Source organism: Haemaphysalis longicornis, unplaced genomic scaffold, assembly GCF_048455015.1.
Source record: "Haemaphysalis longicornis isolate Haplotype H1 unplaced genomic scaffold, Haemaphysalis longicornis Haplotype H1 scaffold_1, whole genome shotgun sequence".
NCBI lineage: Eukaryota > Metazoa > Arthropoda > Arachnida > Ixodida > Ixodidae > Haemaphysalis > Haemaphysalis longicornis.
In genome coordinates this window covers 200,123,526-200,142,955 of record NW_027526203.1, presented here as the reverse complement: position 1 = coordinate 200,142,955, position 19,430 = coordinate 200,123,526, and the positions used below count along the sequence as shown (strand labels likewise).

Here is a 19,430-nt window from a genome sequence, read left to right as displayed (position 1 = left end):
ATCATCATCCAACTCCATTGCAACGGCAGAGGAACCTCATGTTGATTCTTTTACAACATTTAAATTCATATTTCTATGGTAGCACGTGATTAGCGCGGTGATATCCCATTTTATGCCCACAATATTTGCAGTAGTTTAATAGAAAAAAAAAGCATTACGTTATTATTTCGACAATGTTACGGTGGCTTACGGCTTCTCTGCACAGCACTCCGCGATTCTGTCGATGTGTTGGGATCTCGTTCCACTACTACCAGGTGTTCTCTCTTCACGAGCACCTCTTCTCTTTCGTACCTTCTTATTGGTGTAGGTATTTCGGGGAGAAGAACGAGCTTCCATCGCGGCGCACACACCTGCAGCCATTTCACAGCTGAGTAACTCTGCGTTGCCAATGCAATGGCGCTTTTGCTTCTTGCGCTCTATCAGCTCGGGGCCTCCTCGTTAGGCGGTCGCTTCCACGACAGAGCTGTGCAAGCCAAGACCGGGCACTAGTGAACTCTTCACAGCTGAGCTGTAAAAACCGAAGCACACTCACATACCGTTCAGAGAAATGACAAGACTCGTTTTCTTGGGAATATATTAATGTATATTCACGAGTATGTACACACAGACTACAATCGTGTCGTTGTGCCCGAAACAGAAACAGGAAACAAAAAGGGGGGGGGGGGGGGGGGGGGGGGAGGATGTCGAGCTCTGCAAAAGTCACGTCGCTTTGGCGTCAAAATACGCTCCAAGGTACACACACACACGCGCGCGCGCGCGCAGAGTCAGTGTGACGCACAGCCGCATTGTTCCACGTGCTCGCGATTCCGGGCAGCTCTACAAGTGACGGTGGTGCAGAACTAACGCACGCTATCGACGCTGTCAAGGCCGTCTTCGTCGTGAGGGAGACGCCGACGATTCGGTTGGAACAGGTTACAACACTCGCTAATGCATACGGACCGAGTGACGCGATTTTCGGTCACCCGTCCAGCGGTACCGAACGAAGGCAGCAGGAATCAGCGAAGTGTTTACTGCTGCCTTCATTTCACATGTATTGGAAAGGTGATACAGACAACTTCATTCCGACGCTAACTAAAACATAACTAAACGTTAGTTACGGTAGACTCGTTTCAGTATGAAGCAGTTAACGCTAAGGTAAACGTCAATTTGTTTTACTTTCATCCTCTCGCCGCTGCATGTAGGCTGCGAACATGCGCAAGAAATATGCAGACTGACACAGGTGTAAAAATTTCGCTTTATAAAAATGAAGCTGCTTTTTTATCCTCCTTTGACTTGAACCCGACTGCGAACTGCCCCGAAGAATTGGGAACTAGCGAAGTATACATTATGGCAACGACGGGGGGTTACCGTTTCTCGAAGGTTAGTTCCTTGGCCCACGGCAAGGGACGGGGAACGTGATACCCTATCCTTGTGACTGCGGCTCCAAAATCCTGGGCCCACACAGCTGATCGTCGAGCTTCGCCGAAGATATTATTCGGGACCATCGGATGCAGTTGGCATCCCGTGATGACTGGACTATATATTCTAGTTTCATTAAACACTGGAGCCAGTGTTTTACCGCCGCTGGTTAACTCATCACATATAGCTCAGCGCCACATACACTCGGTAGATAGGTACCACCCGTAATATTGTCTTACGTTGCTGCTAGTTTTGAGGTGGTGAACGCTTCAAGGACAATAGATTACCCGTAGGTCCCCATACAAAATAAAAGCTGCAAAATAGAATTCCCAGAGAACACGTACGTTAGACCACCACTCTGCTTTTCATTAGTGGCCCAAAGAGAAATGAACAACCCTCTGTCACCTTCAGGAGGCCATATTCATGCAGCCCGAAACCTAGATGAGTCTGAGGGCCAGCGGGCGCTCATGCCCAACCCTTTGCTCCCTTTCTCACTTAGCCGCCATCACCATTACTATGCGTAAGCATAGGAGACTCAAACAAGTCAAATTTGTTTCTCGGAAAAGTGTTGCAAGCTTTCGTTTCCGCTGGTTTTACCCAAGTTTGTATCTCGGGATGGGTGAAGCTGGTGAAGCTGGTGAAGCTGGTGAAGCCGGCGAAGCTTTCGGAGCGGGGCGCTGCGCCTGCGCAGTGGGGTAGCGGGGTGCGTGACGTCACCGCCGGATTAACGGCGCGCAGGCCTAAGAGCGCCGTGTACGAAGGGGTTATGTCGCGGGCGGCGTAGTTAGCGTTAGTTAGTCCTCGTGGTTGCGCGGTGGACGAAGGGATACCAAGAACCGACGAAGATGACTCAAAGGAAACTTCTGAAGCAAACGAAAATGTGTCAGTACAACACAAAGACGAATCATAAGCAAATCAAGGTGGCTGAGAAGAACGACATAAACGGACATGTGCTTAGGTTCCTATATAACGGATGAGAACAAAGATCTTAAGTTACAGCAACGGAAAATACCACTTACAAAAAAAACGCTTTCTGTGGTGATTGGATGCTTACTTCAACCAAATTACTATAACAAAAACAAGCGCGGCGAAAAAGAGTCTGGTATCACAGCACGCCCCGGGTCTTGTTTCACTTACTCGTGTCTAGTGTATCTTTCCTTGTCTTTCCTTTTTCTATGAAGCTGACTCTTCGATCAATCCACCCACACAGCTCAGATGACAAAAACCACGCATGTCCCACTTGTTTACGGAACCGTATAGTCACTTTACACTGTTTGATGATGATTGGGTTTGTATGGCGCAAGGCCGACTGCACTTTACACTGTTTAGAGTTGGCATTGTCAAGAACAATTCTCTTCGTCAGGTGTTCAGCGCACCGAATAAAGAAAGAAACGTTTGGGTGACTCTCATCGACATCTTTGTACTTGAGAAACTATTAAAGGTGCCATGAAGACAAAATGCAAGTTTGGTTCGTTAAAAATACTGCTTCGTCGCGATAACAATGACGCCAATTTTATTGCAACTTCAAGCAAGTAGGGGAGATATTAAGGAAAACAGATGAAGTAATGGCGACTCCTTAGCCACTTTGTGACCACATATCTATAACGTCACAGATTCTTGTTTGCGCAATTGGCGGCCGCCGACTAAAGCCAACCCACGGAAACATAAGTAGAAAATTGTAGTGGGACGTAGAGCTCCGTTTTAGCTTATCAATTAAATGCTCAGGGGCAGTTAAGTCCCTGACATCTGTGGTTTTAGTGCTGGCGTCTGTTGCGCCACTCCAGCCCATATTCTGCCGCTGTAGCGCGAAATTATTCCTTTTTTCGTTGTTGTTAAAAAAGTTTTTCGGGTCTGCATTGGAGTTGAGTGAGTTGCCTAAGACTAGTTCTTTCAAAGTGAACAAAGTGGCATTTTGCCTTCATGAATCTTTTAATACCATCAGTGTATTTACACCAAGTTGTAGAACACTATTACCTGACCGGGCCGTGCTTTATCCCGCTGCAGCAACCGTATACGCACGGACTAGATACCAAAAGAGACGGCCCATGCCTATTTCTCATACAGCATATGAAACACGTTCCAAACCAGCAACTTTGTAATTCCCAGAAAGCAAACCTGAAGCACTTGTCCAGCCTTCTGAGAAGCCAGTCCGGCGTTCATTATCCTAGCTTGTTTCGCTCGCACATAAGGCCTTGCCGTGTTGTCGGGGGCCCGGACGATGTAATTATGCCCCGTTAGCCAGCAGTAACTAGCTTAATTCCTGCCATTATCATGGCCAGTTTGTTCTCCTCTTCTATGAAATTTCTACCAATTTCAGTTTAATTCAGTTTCGCATAATGAAGGCAAAGATTTGAGCGCCACGAGCCCCGTCAGCGCTTCCTTAGAACGTACTCGACAGGACGCGTATCCAAACTACTTCTGCCGTCTTGTCATATCCTCGGTGTTTCTAATTTGAGTATTCTTAACATAGTGGTAGTTTCACCGAACATTATCCTACTTTTCTTACGCCCCCCTTAGTTCCACTATATCGGCTGCCTCTTTCGCGGGCACGAAACATAATACAAAGCCAGAAATCCAACCTGACATTTTTTTTTCTTTTTTTTATAATGAAATCCAAATAAAGGAACAGTCCTCATGTACTTCACGCCTCATACCAAATTAAAACACCTATACAGTCTAATACTTCGCATTTCATGTTTGATACTTCACGTACTTGACATAAACTTAACTTCACTGGAGCCGGCAAGTATGCTTTCAACTCCTTTTATGAAGACAAGTTTGTTTTTTACCGTCTCTTGAGGCGGGATTGGTCTTCTACTTGTCTAGTGCTTTGTACCAAGACGTCATCGCCCTGCCTTAAAGTTCCGCTGTGTACTGTCGTCACTGCGCAGAGTATTCTACGATTGGCCCTTTAGGAGCCCCGAGCGTCTCGAGGGCAGCCACAGAGTTCCAACACGAGCGGATCATTGTACACCGGGTGAGTCGCTTGCAACTGAACTTGGCTGCCCACTTCCCTATCGGCTGCTAGATGAAACGCAAGCCATTGAGAAACCGAGGTAAGGCTTCGCCTTCCGTGCCACTTGACGTGAAACTAAGTGTCGATGCCGCAATAAGGGATTCACGGCCGCGCCGCGCCAACACCCCCTGCCGACGGCGGCAGGTGCGTGGACGCCGGACAGCGTGGTCGACGGCGTCGATAGCGCGCGCGGGGCGCGGGGACTCAGAAGTTCGCCGAGGACGGCGTGCTGTCCATGTCCTCGAGCCACGAGGCCGGGCTGGGCGGGAACTCTCCGTAGGTGTCGTCCCCGCGGCCCGGGAACTGGTCGCTGGGCAGGCCGAAATGCGGCCCCAGCTGGCCGCCGGGGCTGGCCGGGAAATAGGACGAGGCGGCGCTGTGGCCCGACTGCTGGCCGGGGGAGCCCTCAGGGTCGCTGCCGGTCAGCCCGAACGGCTCAGAGTCCTCTGGTGCGGAAACCGGCACGGAGGAGCGCGGCGACACCGTGAGCAAACACTCCCCGGCAACCGAGGGCGAGGCTGCCCACGCAAACGTTGATCTTAGGTAATAATGAAACGACACTCAAGCCGAACACGCGCTCGCTTGAAAAAAAAAATGCTGGAGTTTCTCTGGCCACTATGCGCATGTATGACTTATCATAGGTGGTATACAGGGTGTCCCAGCTATCATGCACCAAGATTTAAAAAAAGACTAATGGTGTTACTCGAACAAAACCTATTGCGTATTGTGTGCAGTACTGTGGAGAAGCGGGAAGTAATTTTTTCGTTAATGAGACTTTTCTAATTAATTGTAATTAATTATCTAACTCGAGAAGTACTGCCATAATCACTAAAGTGTCAATGAGGCACTTGTAGGTACCCACGAGGGACATCTAACTGCGGTATTTTCAGCGTCGAAATATTTGCGTACTCATTTATTCTGACTGATAAAGAAAACCCGCGAAATATGAAAAATACCACGTGACAGCGCCTCCGCGCGCATTGTACAGCAGCGTCCCCATATAAGCTGATTGAAAGCAACTGCTTCGCCTGTCACCCGACCGAAGAGACAGCGCATCACCTTGATAATGGCATGCATGGAAGGAGCAGCAACAGCAAGATTCGCCGGCTCGTGTGCAGATAAGGCGCAAACTGGGCCTCGATTTCTTCTTTCTTTCTTTTTTTATTTCATTCTGGCTAACTCAGAGGCAGCCTGTTTGAGGGCATTGCTTTACGATGCGCGTAATGCGCGCGGAGGCTCTGTCACGTGCTATTTTTCATATTTCGCGGGTTTTCTTTATCAGTCAGAATAAATGAGTACGCAATTATTTCGTGGCTGAAAATACCGCAGTTAAATGCCCCTCGTGGGTACCTACAAGTGCCTCATTGACACTTTAGTGATTAGGACAGTACTTCTCGAGTTAGATAATTAATTATAATTAATTAGTAAAGTCTAATTAACGAAAAAATACTGTCCGCTTCTCCACAGTACTGCAAACAATACGCACTAGGTTTTCTTCGTGTTACGCCATTACTCTTTTTTTAAATCTTGGTGCATGATAGCTGGGACACCCTGTATAGACTTGTGCGTTTTGAACCAAGAGCTCAATCTTAATTTTTTGAAAATTCACTAGTATGCCGTAGAAACACATTTGTTCTTTCCATTAACTGATGACCGTCCTATTATGGTGTTCTGCGTATAAACTGCTGATTGACACTTCCATTTTATTGTAAATTTCCCTGCCGTTGTGAGTACACGAGTACGAATAGTGAGATAGAGCAGGAAACAGAGGTAGCGGTGCAGACCCGGATGTCCTGGTTCACGCTAATATTGCATGGGGACAAGCCCACCGTTACTAAAAGTTGGAGGTTGAAAACAATGGTACATAACTTTCTACAGTAGACCAAACATCGTGGTAATTTCCCCTGCTTCGCTTCATATTCTCCGCACCACTTCACTGGGGAGCGTATGATGGCGTGTACAAATCATCGGGTTTTGCGCTGGAAATTTCGGGGAAATTCGCATAATATTTCCAGTAGGATTGCCTCATGCATAATGTGGAAATAATGGCGCGAACTGTCGCATATCTCGAGCATCGTAACTCATTTCTTTGCGGTAGCTCGAGTGAGGCTGCATTAGGATTGAATTTTATTTTTCTCGGATTCGGGTTTTCATTTGCACTTAACAGAAGTGCTTTTAAATCACTCGCATACCATGGAAGTGAGTATTGTTCACTGTCCTGTGGATCTTCTAAATACTTTGCACGAGGCAGCTCGCGGCTGGTGTTCACCCGTTCGTTACTTCTTACGGTTCATTGAAGTGCTTTTCTTTGTGGTCCTTCGCGTGATTATGGTATTTTCTTTCATTCCAGTTCCTGCCCGCGGCGTCGCTTATTGTAGGCTGCCTGCAGAATTCCTGTATATAGCGCCCCTTGAGGAGATCATAGTTGCGCGTCCATTCGCCATCATGAGTTCCAAAGTCGTGCGGGAAAGCCACCCGTCACGCATTTAGGAGCCGCTGCACCGGTTGCAGCGTGCAGCGGCAGCTCAGCAGGTCGGAAGCCGCAGCTGCCGACCTGCGCACAACTGGAAAGTTCGGTGCGCATCACTGATAGCGGGCTTTCCTGTCATGGTAAAACCGGCGCCGCGGCGGCTCGTGGAAATCAGATGCGCAACTCAGCGAAACATACAGTAACTATAACTGCCTGCGCCTCGGAAGTATACGTATGACGGGGGCCTTTTCATTTTGAAGTAACGTGCAGCCGGTGTTCGCCATCGCCAAGTTGACATTGCTTCGCCCGCGCCGGACGCCGTTATCGCTTGAGCTGTGATTCACGCAGTAGCTCGCTGCGCACGGGCTCTGCAGCAAACGAGATGAACCCAGCCACACTCTCTCCCCTTACTTGTAGCTCATTTCCAACTTGTGTGTCGGATTTTAGCCCTAGGAGTTTTCTGCGTACGCAGGACCAGGGGATGTTTCTTTCGCCATGCCGTTTAACGCTTCGTTTTAAAACATCAGTGAGTTGGCTGTTCAAGAATGTACCTGAATGACTAAGCGCTGTGTTTCAAAGCGATGCTCTGACGAATAAAGAAGCAGACACACCATTAGACTGTGCGCTGTGACATCAAGCAATGCAAAAGGTCATGTTTGCATTGCGGTAATGTCGCAATGCTGACCACATTCTGGAAATATGTTGTGTTCCTTAAACAAGAAAAATTAAATATCTCCATCCCTACGAGGACAATTGATCCGGTAAGCGGGAAAGAATCGCCAAGAAGGACTGGAAAATGTGCGGGTGTACGTACACGGGCACAAACGAAAAGTGGCCAAGACGCTAAGGACGGCTAGGATGTATCGCCCATCTCCGGCGAGTGGAGAAGAGAGACGCATACCTGGGTGGTCCTTGACGTCGCGCTTGATGGTGGCTCCGGAACGGAAGAAGTCTCCCCAGCGGGTCTTGCCCGCGTCCTTCTTGAGACGCTTCTCCTTCGCACGCCTGTTCTGGAACCAGACCTGGACGACGCGCATGTCGAGCCCGGTGTCCTGGGAGAGCTGCTCGCGCACGTGCCTCGCCGGCTTGGGGCTGTTGTTGTAAGCGCTCTTGAGCGTCTCCAGCTGCTTGGCCGTGATGGTGGTGCGCGGCCGCTTGCTGGAGCCCTCGCGCGCCTTGGCCGCCTCGTAGTCGGCCTTACAGACCAGCTTGTTGTCCTCCATGAGGTAGAACTCGTCGCCCGTGTTCAGCTGCCGCTTGCACAGGATACACGCGAAGCAGTGCAGGTGGTACACGTTGTCCTGCGCCCGGCGGACCACTTGCGTCGGCGGGATGCCCAGCTCGCAGCCGGCGCACTTGGTGCCAAACCGCCTGCACGGGAACGCCCGCAGTCACGTTGTTAGGCACCGGGCATTCTTCCCCCGCTGAATTACTCTCTGTGCAGCAGCTAACGGCCATGAAAGAGCTGATCAGTGAGAGGTTGCTCAAGGACCCGTGCGTAAGGTAACTGTACGGGTTGATTCTCAAGCCGAATTAGGGTACGGCTCAGATCCCACAGAATACACTGAAACCAGAGTAGGAATAATGACCGTATCCTGAGTCTGTCCTCCACTCCATGTGTTTCTTCGACTCGGCTTAGCGGAATGCTACAACAATGCTTTTACATGCGGAAATCGCTTTCAGCGATCTCCTCGACTACAGGCCGAGTGGAGGAAGTCCTCAGTATACGGGGGTAAAACCCTTTGCCTGGCTAAGGGGACTGTATCTCAGACTTCTGAACGTTCCATAAATAATATTGACGGAACACCAATTACCTGTTAGCGCATAGCGGATTGATTTACGAGAGTGTGGGACCAAGAAGTGCCCTTTACACTGATGCTGTAGCTTTCGTAGTATTCTAGAGAAACAGCAAAATAAATGTAATAATATGTCTGTATAACTGAACGCCCAGTCAACGTCTAATGCTTGATTCTAACTTTACTTTCGGTCGAATGGAGCCTTCGGCGTTCCGAATTGCATGATCTTGAATAGGGGAAATATTTATCACGCGAGTTGGCATTTTTTTCTTGGTTACTTGAAATAAAGGAACAATTAAAAGGTGCCACCTGTACCCTATTTATCGGTTTTCTGATGCTAAATGTAGCTAGTGGTATTATCAATGCAATTATTAGCATTGAAATCGGCGTTAGCCCACGGTCTTCAAGTATCCTAACGGGCACCAGATAGTAACATTGGTGCCGGTATTGTTTTCCCATTCTGTTTAGGGTAGCGGCGCACCCACCACAACTGGGTTCTAGAAAAAGGCTACTCAGACAACCTCTCACCAAATCCTGACAACGCTCGTTAAAGAATCGGGGGAGTTGGGGGGGGGGGGGTTGTTACGTCCTAAAAGACTTGGTGGAGGAACAGAGGAGACTGCGACCCACCTGTGGATAAATAATGGGAATTCTTTTTTTTTTTTCTTAGAGAAGCAAACTCTCTCCCTGTGGCCTGTGGTGCTTAACCAGCTGCACCTTTAACACTTATTCATGCTGCCTCAGATCCTTTCAGTACGATAATGCTAACGGGTGGAAAACTCCAAACGCCAGCGCTATATTTATATGCCGTCGCTGAGATCACTTGGTAGGAATTTTACGAAGAGAGCCCAGGAAAGAGGCAGCCCATAATTGGATGGAAAACTAGAGACAACATTCCAGGTTATTACCTTCTCACACAAATAAGAGGAAAAATCGTACTCGTGTTTTTTTTGGACACAAACATTGGTTCTCACTGGCGAGTGCGAATAATGAAAACGGACTGAAGGCGAGACCAGGCTGCTAAGAGTGTTTTCGCTAAGGGGCTTATGAACAACAACAAGAATACTTCCTCCGATGTTAGGGCGTTCCTCTGGATGTGCAGCAATCATGGAGAGCAGTAAGAAGACCTAGTGGAAAGCAGAGCAGCGCCGTCCCGCTTAGCTGGTGCGTCAAAGCCTGGCAAGAGCTGGGCGTGACCGCGTAAGAAGCCACCGCGAGTCGTATCGAACGGGCACTCGCAGCTGGCGAAGCCATGGTGCCCCGAGTGCGTATGCATATACGCGCGTGTGGAGCTGGGGCGCATCAAAGCGACCCCAACGCGGGCCGAGGACCGAGCCAGACGTGTAAACGCGCCAGGCCCATAAACAAAAAGGGGAACATCCGTACCCGCATTGCTCGGCGCGGCGCCAGCGATGCGGCCGCAGTGCTGCGGAGGCAAGCCAGAGTGTTCGGCTCGCTGCACCGCCCCCGCGCCCAAACCGCAGCCGCTCGAGCCGGCGTTTCGACGCGGCAGATGGCGACGCAGGCGCCACGCTCTGCTGGGCGCGTGACCGCCTCGTTCGCAGCCTCGCGTTACTTCTTTTTCTCTATTTGCTACGTCTTTTCTCTTTTCCTTGCTTCGAAGCGTGTGCTTATATGTGTAGCTTTCGAGACACGGCTCTGGCTAGCAAGCACGCGACTTTGTTGGGAGCTGACGCTGTTCACGCGGTTATTTATAGCGGCCGCGCGAGGCGCCGCTGATCCATTCTCCGGATTAGCGCCGCACATCATCGTCCTAATCTCCGCGGAGACTCCCTGCCTCTGAGTCTCTCGCTCGACCCATCGACAGCTACGCGACGAAGATAAAAGAGGGAAGCGCGGGAGCCAGTGGCACGTTAGCGATTTTCGGGAGTGCACGGTAAGCTCTGCGTGGCGTGGAAGTGTTTAGCTCACAGGCCATCGCTCGGGCCGTTATATTGGACTAGGCGGAAAGACAAGTGGGGGGCATCAAGGAACAGGAAAAAAGAAGATTGAAATAACTGCGCACTTTACTTCAAATTAATGCAATTTACTGTGAGAAGGAGAACACTCAAACGTATTCAAATTCGCACACAAAATGTGGACTGGTGGATGGAAATTAGGTTTTTTTTATTTACATTTTGTTCCGATAAGAAAAATGGCCCGGTTGCCAAATTCGAAGCAAGTTTCTTAATTTTATTTTTCTAAATGTTCCATCCTACAGCCTTACTGCCACTGTGCGCCTGCTTTACCGAGATGCACCTTCAGCACCAAGTATTCCGGTCAAAGGAACAAACAGGCCAATGAAAAGACCCAGCACATAATTCGACAACAAATAAATGGCATGCGCTGTACTACGTACCCCAATACATGGTGATTTGCATTGGAAGATGTCGCATCAACCCCGTCATATTTTGCAGAAAAAATCTTATGCTTGACCTCGACAAATTTGGTCTCTTCGACGTGCAATTTGTCATTCTTGAGCGCTGTGGTGAAGCAGGCCCATAGAAGAAAGCTTTTTATCAGGGGTGTACTGTCCGGCGAGCGAGGGAGCTAAACAAAGTTATACCGGAACCGCATTGCGCGCTCACACAAGCGCATGCTGAAGTCCATTGTATGATCTGCAAAGGCATTATGGCATTTCCTAGCGAACAACAGAGGGGAAGGGGGGCGGGGGGAGGGGGGGAGGGGAGGGATCATCAGGACGATTTCATTTCGGATGCGGAAGAGTGCCTCGTGTCTCCAACGTTTTTCTGAAGAGGACAAGACAGAAGTTGAAGGCTGCGCTCCTTCCCGTAAAACTACACCTAGGTATGCGTAAGGGATTCGGTGCGTTTGCGGAGCATCGGAAAAGCAGGTATGGAAAGGCGGAATGAGTTCCGACTTGTGCCTTAGCCATTAAGTGGGCTTCTACCACTTTGCTTCGAACTCTTTGTTGCAGAACCTAAAAAGAATAGACCAAATTTTACAGCCGAAAACTATTAGATGCTATGGTCACGATTTGTGGTTATTTTCGTGTAGGTTAAATGGAACATTAACATCGCTTCCAGCGTTGGCTGCAGGCACAGCACTAAGACGCCTTCTAGTCGATAACGTGTGCCAGTTTGCATTATCTGCGAGGTTACGAGAATACAGAATCTGTACGCTAACCACCGATCTAATAAGAGAGCATGTCCTCGTACACAGTTTGACGGAAGGGATTTTTTTTATGATAGCCACCCCTGAACATATATATTTTGTGTATTTGTCACATAAGGAGTCAAGAACCGTTCGACAACTGCTGGAGCGTTTTAAATTATGCAGTTTGCATTATCTGAGAGGTTACGAGAATACAGAATCTGTACGCTAACCACCGATCTAATAAGAGAGCATGTCCTCGTACACAGTTTGACGGAAGGGATTTTTTTTATGATAGCCACCCCTGAACATATATATTTTGTGTATTTGTCACATAAGGAGTCAAGAACCGTTCGACAACTGCTGGAGCGTTTTAAATTATGCAGTTTGCATTATCTGAGAGGTTACGAGAATACAGAATCTGTACGCTAACCACCGATCTAATAAGAGAGCATGTCCTCGTACACAGTTTGACGGAAGGGATTTTTTTATGATAGCCACCCCTGAACTTTATATTTTGTGTATTTGTCACATAAGGAGTCAAGAACCGTTCGGCAACTGCTGGAGCGTTTTAAATTATTCTCCATGTCCCCAGGAGTAGTATTCCGGCGGTAATCTGCAGAGTTGCCACCCGTAAACTTTTCGCGTGCTCAAACAAGGCAAAATAAAATGTAAATGAGATGAAAGAGAGCACAAAGAAAGCAAACTCGTCATGACGACTTTACCCGTAGGGCGGCCGAGGTGGTCAGCCTTTCTTGAGTCAAAGCAAAGCGTTCCGGCGTACAAAAGCACGGTGATTGAATAAAACTCCAATAATCTGAAGTCCCAGCGAAAATAATTAAAACGAATGCAGGCCTTTGAATTCCGCTCATCAATATGGATACGTAATGCTGGAGTCAGAACGCGAGTGTTCGGTAATTACGGAGTGGCGTCCTTTGAGGGGGAGCAGTGGCGTTTTGTCCCGCTCCACATTCACGCGGAAGTCCTCCTGGACAGCACGGGGTTTCGCTTCGCTCCCACTGGCGTCAAAAGCGAAACATAAAGCAGTGTCTTCAATTGGCGAGAAGTTCGTTTCGTCGTTTACTTCAGACTAACTGTAAAGTGAGCGTAACGAGGGTTGCTCCCGCTCCCCCTTCGAGACGCACACGCACGCTTAAAAAGGAAGTTTGACGAGTTCTCTGGTGTTGCCTCCAGCACTGAGACGCACGAAGATACGAATAACTGTGTATGCGAAAGCTTCTCAAGTTAGAAATACAATTACCATTTGTAGTCACGTTGAGTGAGAAGAAACACGCAGTAGACTCCAAGTTTTCGCGTGAGTCGTGAACTAACTCTTCGTTTTCGTCTCGAACACAAGTTCTCTTTGCAAAAGGCTCACTGCCACTAAGTGAAAGGCCGAAAATACACAACTCAATATGAGACGGCCGCGTAGATCTTCGGTGTGCAATGAAACAGTGAAACAACGCGACAAAGAAACAACCCGGAACCTTGAAACCTCGCAAAGAACAAAACAGCAACTTGGAAGCGACTCGTATAGAATAGAAGGCAGGGCTGCTATGAATAATGTTCGCCCAAGGTTTCTGTGCCCTTCCACCGTGTCTTCTTTCCGTTCCTTTCCAAAGGTGTGAGAGTACTTTTCGCGTTGTGTAACTGTATGCCGACCCTGTTTCTCATGCGTGCCTTTCTTCCTTCGCACGCTTTGATCTGCGGTCACGTGACCGTGCGTTTGCCGCTAGTGAAGCGCGGCTGCGAGACTGTAGAAGAATAAACAATCGCCAAACGCCGGGGAAAGGGAGAAAAATAGCGCTCTAAAAATAAAACGAACGCCAGAAGCGATGCCGGGAAGGCGGAAGAGTAATCATTTTAATGCATGCCGGATCCTAGGGATCCTGGCGGGAAGAAAGAAACGGAGCGGGGGAGGACACGCCCTAGAGGATTCCCAGTGCATTCGCTTTGTTGGGGAAGGGAGGAACGAGACAGGCAGGGCAGGGGAGAAAAAGTAAATGGCGGCAGGCGTTATCACCTCGCGTGCGCCAAGGCGTGAGGAAGGGCAAAGAGAGCCACGGGAGGGGACAAGATGCGAAGAAAAAGTGGAGGAGGGGGGGTATCAAAACTAAAGGTGGAATCACGTGACATAACACAGCGAGCGCACGCTGCTACTACGCGCAATCCGATTATCGATTTCTGTATCTCCTTTTCTAACAAGACGTGGTACCTTGCCACGTCTTGTTAGAAAAGTAAGAAAAGCCTCAGCAAGCTGAGCCTACCCACTACCATATTACCACGTGCGGGGGCTTCTTTAAAGGACCGTGAAGGCAACGTGCAAATTCATCTGACTCGAAATATTAAGTAGCTTAAACAAATTTCTTTCTACGAGGTACGGATCCTGCCATAACAGAAAAATTGGTGTTTAAAGCGGTACAGTTCAAATAAACCGCTTAATGCAATATTATGTGACTTGACAAAAGACTTACCACCGTGGTGGAAAGAGAACACCAGAGAGGTCCTGACGTCCTTTTTGTGAAGCCGCTCTGCCATCTTAGTAGGATGTTTACGGCGTCCACTACGCTGCCCTATCCTCCATTGCTACGTCTCGCCTTTTCCGCCGTTACTTTGTCCTGATCGGGCACGCAAACGCTGATGGAACCACAGACACCGCGAAATAATTCGGGATATGTCAAAACGAAGCAGCACTGACCCTTCATGGAAATTATTGGGGACGTGACTTGCGCCTCACTTTTTGCGACACGTGGGAGATACCAGGGACCCAGCGTCACCACGTCTGGTAAAACCTTTCGTGGATTTCGCCTCCCATGTTTCAGAGACACGTTGATATATCTTGCGTTATTGCCCTGTGACCGTTTCTTAATCATGTGATAGTTACAAAACAACGCAGTAGTGCATTTGAAACGCCATGAGTTCTAGTTGCAATATCGCGAAGCTATTTGAATCGCGGGTTAATTTCGCCGCATATATGTTGTGAATCAGGCAAGCTATAGATCTATTGTGGTGTCTTATGGTTACTACTGCTGTCTCTGATTATTATTATTATTATTATTATTATTATTATTATTATTATTATTATTATTATTATTATTATTATTAGTACAACTAAAGATTCTATTCGTCTTCTAGACTCCAACGGCGATGAGGTTGTCAAGGTGGCCGACTGCTTTGCTCGTCAATTTTCTTCTTTTTTGGGGATTAGCGGTGGTAGTGACAACAGCAGCGCCCCTTGTCACCAGGGCGAGAACTCCGGTTGTTTACAACTGGACGAGAACATCATTCGGACCAGCATCAAGCGGCTCAAGCCCTCGCTTTCTTGTGGGCCAGATGGTATTCCTGCTGCAATCCTAAAAACATATGCAAATATATTCGTTCCTGTGTTCACTTCAATATTTAATAACTGTCTCCGGTCGGGAACGTTTCCTCGCTCATGGAAAATCTTATTGCTTATTGACAAAGTAGATGACCTTGAGAATAGAAGTCGCAGAAATAACTTAATCATTTACGGGTTAGAGGAGCCCTCTGAAGAAAAATATGAGGATCTGAAAGCAAAAGTACAGGAAGATATTTTTCAGAAGAAATTAGAAATAACGGTAACGGGAATTGAAAGATGTCACAGGTTTGGCAAAAAAACAAATGACGGGCCACGACCTGTGATGATAAAGTTTCTTGACTACCGGGAAAAAACTAACGTTTTGTCGAGTGCATTTAAATTAAAGGGAAGCACATTGTCACTGTCTGAAGACTTTTCCAAACGAGTTCGAGAAACGCGGAAGCAATTGTGGAAAAGTTCAGAGGAAGAAAGACTGCGCGGCTGTAAGACAAGACTAGTTTATGATAAGCTTAAGGTTGATGACGTCTTGTTTGCATGGGACGAAGGAAAGGGGACACGCTTTAGGCTGAAGAAAAAATCGAATTGACACAAAAACAAGCACTCCGGCCCATTAAAAATACTAAATGTAAATTGTAGGAGCGTTCTTAATAAGGCCACTGAATTGGAAGCATTAATACTTTCTCATGATCCAGCTATTGCTGTCTTGACGGAAACGTGGCTAAGCGACTCGGTTTACGATAGTGAGTTTGTTCCGTCTGGCTACAGCGCATACAGAAATGACCGTGGTAGTAAAGGCGGCGGTGTTTGTGTACTTTTTAAAGAAAACCTTAAAATATGTAGAATGGCAGATATACCAGGAGTAGAAGGTATTTTTTGTAAGGCTTACCACAATGATGTCCGTTACATTATAGGAGGTGTTTATAGGCCCCCAAACGCTGCTGTTGAAGTGCTGAATGAACTGCAAAATTATTTGAAATTGAATGTTGAGCATGATGACCGGATTATAATGACAGGAGATTATAATTTACCTAACGTAGATTGGAAAAACTTTGCCTTGAAGCAGCGCGAACCTTCGGGTGAAGCTATGCTTGATATTTGCTACAGTTTTGACCTCCTTCAGTTAGTTGAAGGCTACACAAGAATTCAAGGTACTGCTCAGTCAACCCTAGATCTTTTCTTCGTTAACCAGGCAATTACACCTAAAGCAACTACTGAAATATATCCTGGAATTTCCGATCATCATGCTGTGCTATTTACTCTAAGTGACACAGTTTTCGATAAGACATTACCCGTTTTATCTTTCCCTAATTTCAATCGTGCAGATGATACTGCTATTATAGATCTCCTTTCATTCAACTTTGACGACTTTGCGAATAATGAAACTGATATACATAATTTATGGAACTGGTTTAAGGACATTGTCAAAGAATGCATAGAATCATTTGTGCCTCTTGTAACTAAAAAATCGAAGCGAAAAAATCCATGGATTTCTCGGGTGACACTGAGGTTAAGAAGGCAAATAAAGCGTCTAAAGAAAAAACGAAGTCTGAACGTAACGTATTCAGAACAAATCACCGACCTTTCAGTGAAATTGAAAAAACAAATTCAGACAGATAAGCAGCGTTATTTTGGGGAGTCCTTGCCAAATTACTTGACCTCATGTCCCGAGAAATTTTGGAGGAGCATTTTACCTACGTCGAAAGATTGTGACGTCTTTAATGTCGGCGGTTTTCTCACGCACGACAATGCTCGAATTGCAAACGCTTTTAACGATCATTTCAAATCCGTTTTTTCTTGTGACAATTTTGTATTACCGATCTTTGAAACTATTTCGCCGCGAATGCCTGATATTGTTGTTAGTGAACAGGGCATATTGAACATGCTTGTGAAACTTGATATCAGAAAATCTTGTGGACCCGACAATATCCCTAACGCTTTCTTAAAGAGATACGCTGAATGGATCTCGAAGTACCTCCATGTTCTTTTTACAAAATCGCTGCGCGAGGGCCAGGTTCCGGACGACTGGAAAACAGCCAGAGTCAAGCCTATCCATAAATCAGGAAACAAGCAGAGTGTCAAAAATTATCGTCCTGTCTCGCTAACATCAACCGTTTGTAAGCTTCTAGAACATATTATCCACAATAGTATTTCACATTTTCTGGATGAACATAATATCTTAAACCAGCATCAGCATGGATTCAGGAAGGGATTTTCAACAACGACACAATTGGTATTAACAATACACGACTTCGCTACTTCAATTAATAATGGCAAACAAACCGACGCAATTTTTATGGATTTTTCAAAAGCTTTTGACAAGGTTTCGCACAATAAATTAGTATACAAATTAGAAAAAATTCTCGGGAATGATCAACTTATTAAATGGATATCGGCCTACTTGAAAAACAGGGAACAATTTGTAGTTTTTAAAAATCATTCTTCTCACAGGGTTGCTGTTGACTCTGGCGTCCCCCAAGGGTCGGTTCTGGGTCCCCTTCTATTTATTTTGTATATTAACGACATAGTAAATGATATCCCTGTAAATATTAGGCTCTATGCGGACGATTGCATTATTTACTCTGAAATAGAATCCCCCAAGGACCAAGTTTTATTAAACGAGTCGCTAAACAAGGTTGTTTCCTGGTGCGAGGCTTGGCAAATGTCAATCAATTTTGAAAAAACGGTGTACATGTCCATTTCTCATAAGAAAAACCAATTAAATTTTCAATACTTTGCAAACAATACCATTCTTTCCAAGGTTGAATCCTACAAATATCTTGGGTTATGGATAACAAACGATCTTAATTGGACAAAACACATTGACATAGTAACTTCCAAGGCTAATCAGAAACTCTTCTTTTTACGAAGGACTTTGAAACTTTCACCTCCATCCGTCCGTATTCTTGCTTACAAATCAATAGTCCTACCTATACTTGATTATGCAGCGGTGATCTGGGATCCATTTACTCAAATTAACATTAATAAAGTAGAAAAAATACAAAGAAGAGCAGTTCGCTTCATATATAACAGTTATGGACGCACCTCGGTAACTGAACTGTTAGTCAGAGCTAACTTACCCTCAATATCAGAAAGAAACCGCATATCCCGATTAAAATATTTATACCAATTAGTTAATGGGCATTACAATATAGATATAGGAAAAATTATTTCATTTTCTTCAGGTTACGCCACTAGACAACGCCACGCTCGTACAATAACTCCGTTCCGTACCCGCAATAATTGCTTCAAATACTCTTTTTTCCCTAGAACTGTGCAGGATTGGAATAGTTTAAATAATCATCAAGTTACAAAACAATCTTTAGCATCCTTTGCTGCTGGTCTAGAAAAGCAGAGAAAATAATTTTACTTCTGTGCTAGCTGGGTTTTCTTTTCATAAAATGAGACTGATGTTTCATCTGTACTATTTTTGTTACGTTTGATTACGTTTGTCAAACGCAAGTGACGTTTCTTTTTTTTTTTTTACTTGTGTTATATGGCTGCCTACTATGTGAAATGTGAGTGACTGTTCCATTTGTTTGCCTGGTGTTATATGCAAATATTTCCGTCTTTTGTACCCACCTGCGAAAATCCCTCCAGGGGATTGCAGTACCCATAAATAAATAAATAAATAAATAAATCTCTCGCGTATTCCCTGTTTTCAAGTCAGGCCTAAAAACTGATGCTATAAACTATAGGCCTGTCTCGCTGCTTTGTTCTGCCTCAATAATTTTCGAGTTATCTCTTCATACGGTCTTGTCTTTCTCATTTAAACATGTCCTCATTCCTAATCAACATGGATTTATGCGTGGTCGTTCAACTTCCACGAACCTTGTATGCTTCATGGAGCAGGCTGTCCCAGCAATCGTTGGTAGAAGCCAACTGGATGTGGTCTACTGTGACATGAGCAAAGCCTTTGATGTTGTCAACCACTCGTTATTGCTTGCAAAGCTCACTCTGTTAGATGTACACGCTTCTTTGGTGGGTCTTATACGTTGTTATCTCAAGGAGCGATATTGTTATGTAAGTGTTAACGGTCAAACATCATTTAGGTACAAAGCAACCAGTGGTGTACCCCAAGGCTCCGTTCTGGGTCCCCTTCTTTTTTCCATTTTCATTAACGATGTTGCTTCTGCCATTCAAAATTCTTCTTTTTTGTTGTACGCTGATGATATAAAAATCTTTAGAGAAGTGCGTAGTGTTCAGAACTGTAATTCTCTTCAGGTTGATATTGTGTCATTCCATCGTTGGTGCACCAAAAACTACCTTATTTTGAACCCTTCAAAAACTAAGGTTGTC

At 46.2% G+C, this 19,430-nt stretch overlaps 1 protein-coding gene across 2 annotated transcripts in view; it reads right to left on the bottom strand.

Annotated features, from left to right (window-relative positions):
- Nucleotides 1–667: 667 nt before the first annotated feature.
- Nucleotides 668–19,430, bottom strand: part of Lim3 (Lim3 homeobox protein) — a 242,266-nt gene continuing 223,503 nt past the window's right edge. For both annotated transcript variants that reach the window (XM_077672732.1, XM_077672740.1), the window contains exons 3-4: nt 7,786–8,255; nt 668–4,860 (exon numbers count right to left, since the gene is read on the bottom strand). In XM_077672732.1, the coding sequence (XP_077528858.1) occupies nt 4,619–4,860; nt 7,786–8,255 (712 nt within the window). In that variant the 3' untranslated portion in view covers nt 668–4,618. The remainder of the gene's footprint in view (nt 4,861–7,785; nt 8,256–19,430) is intronic.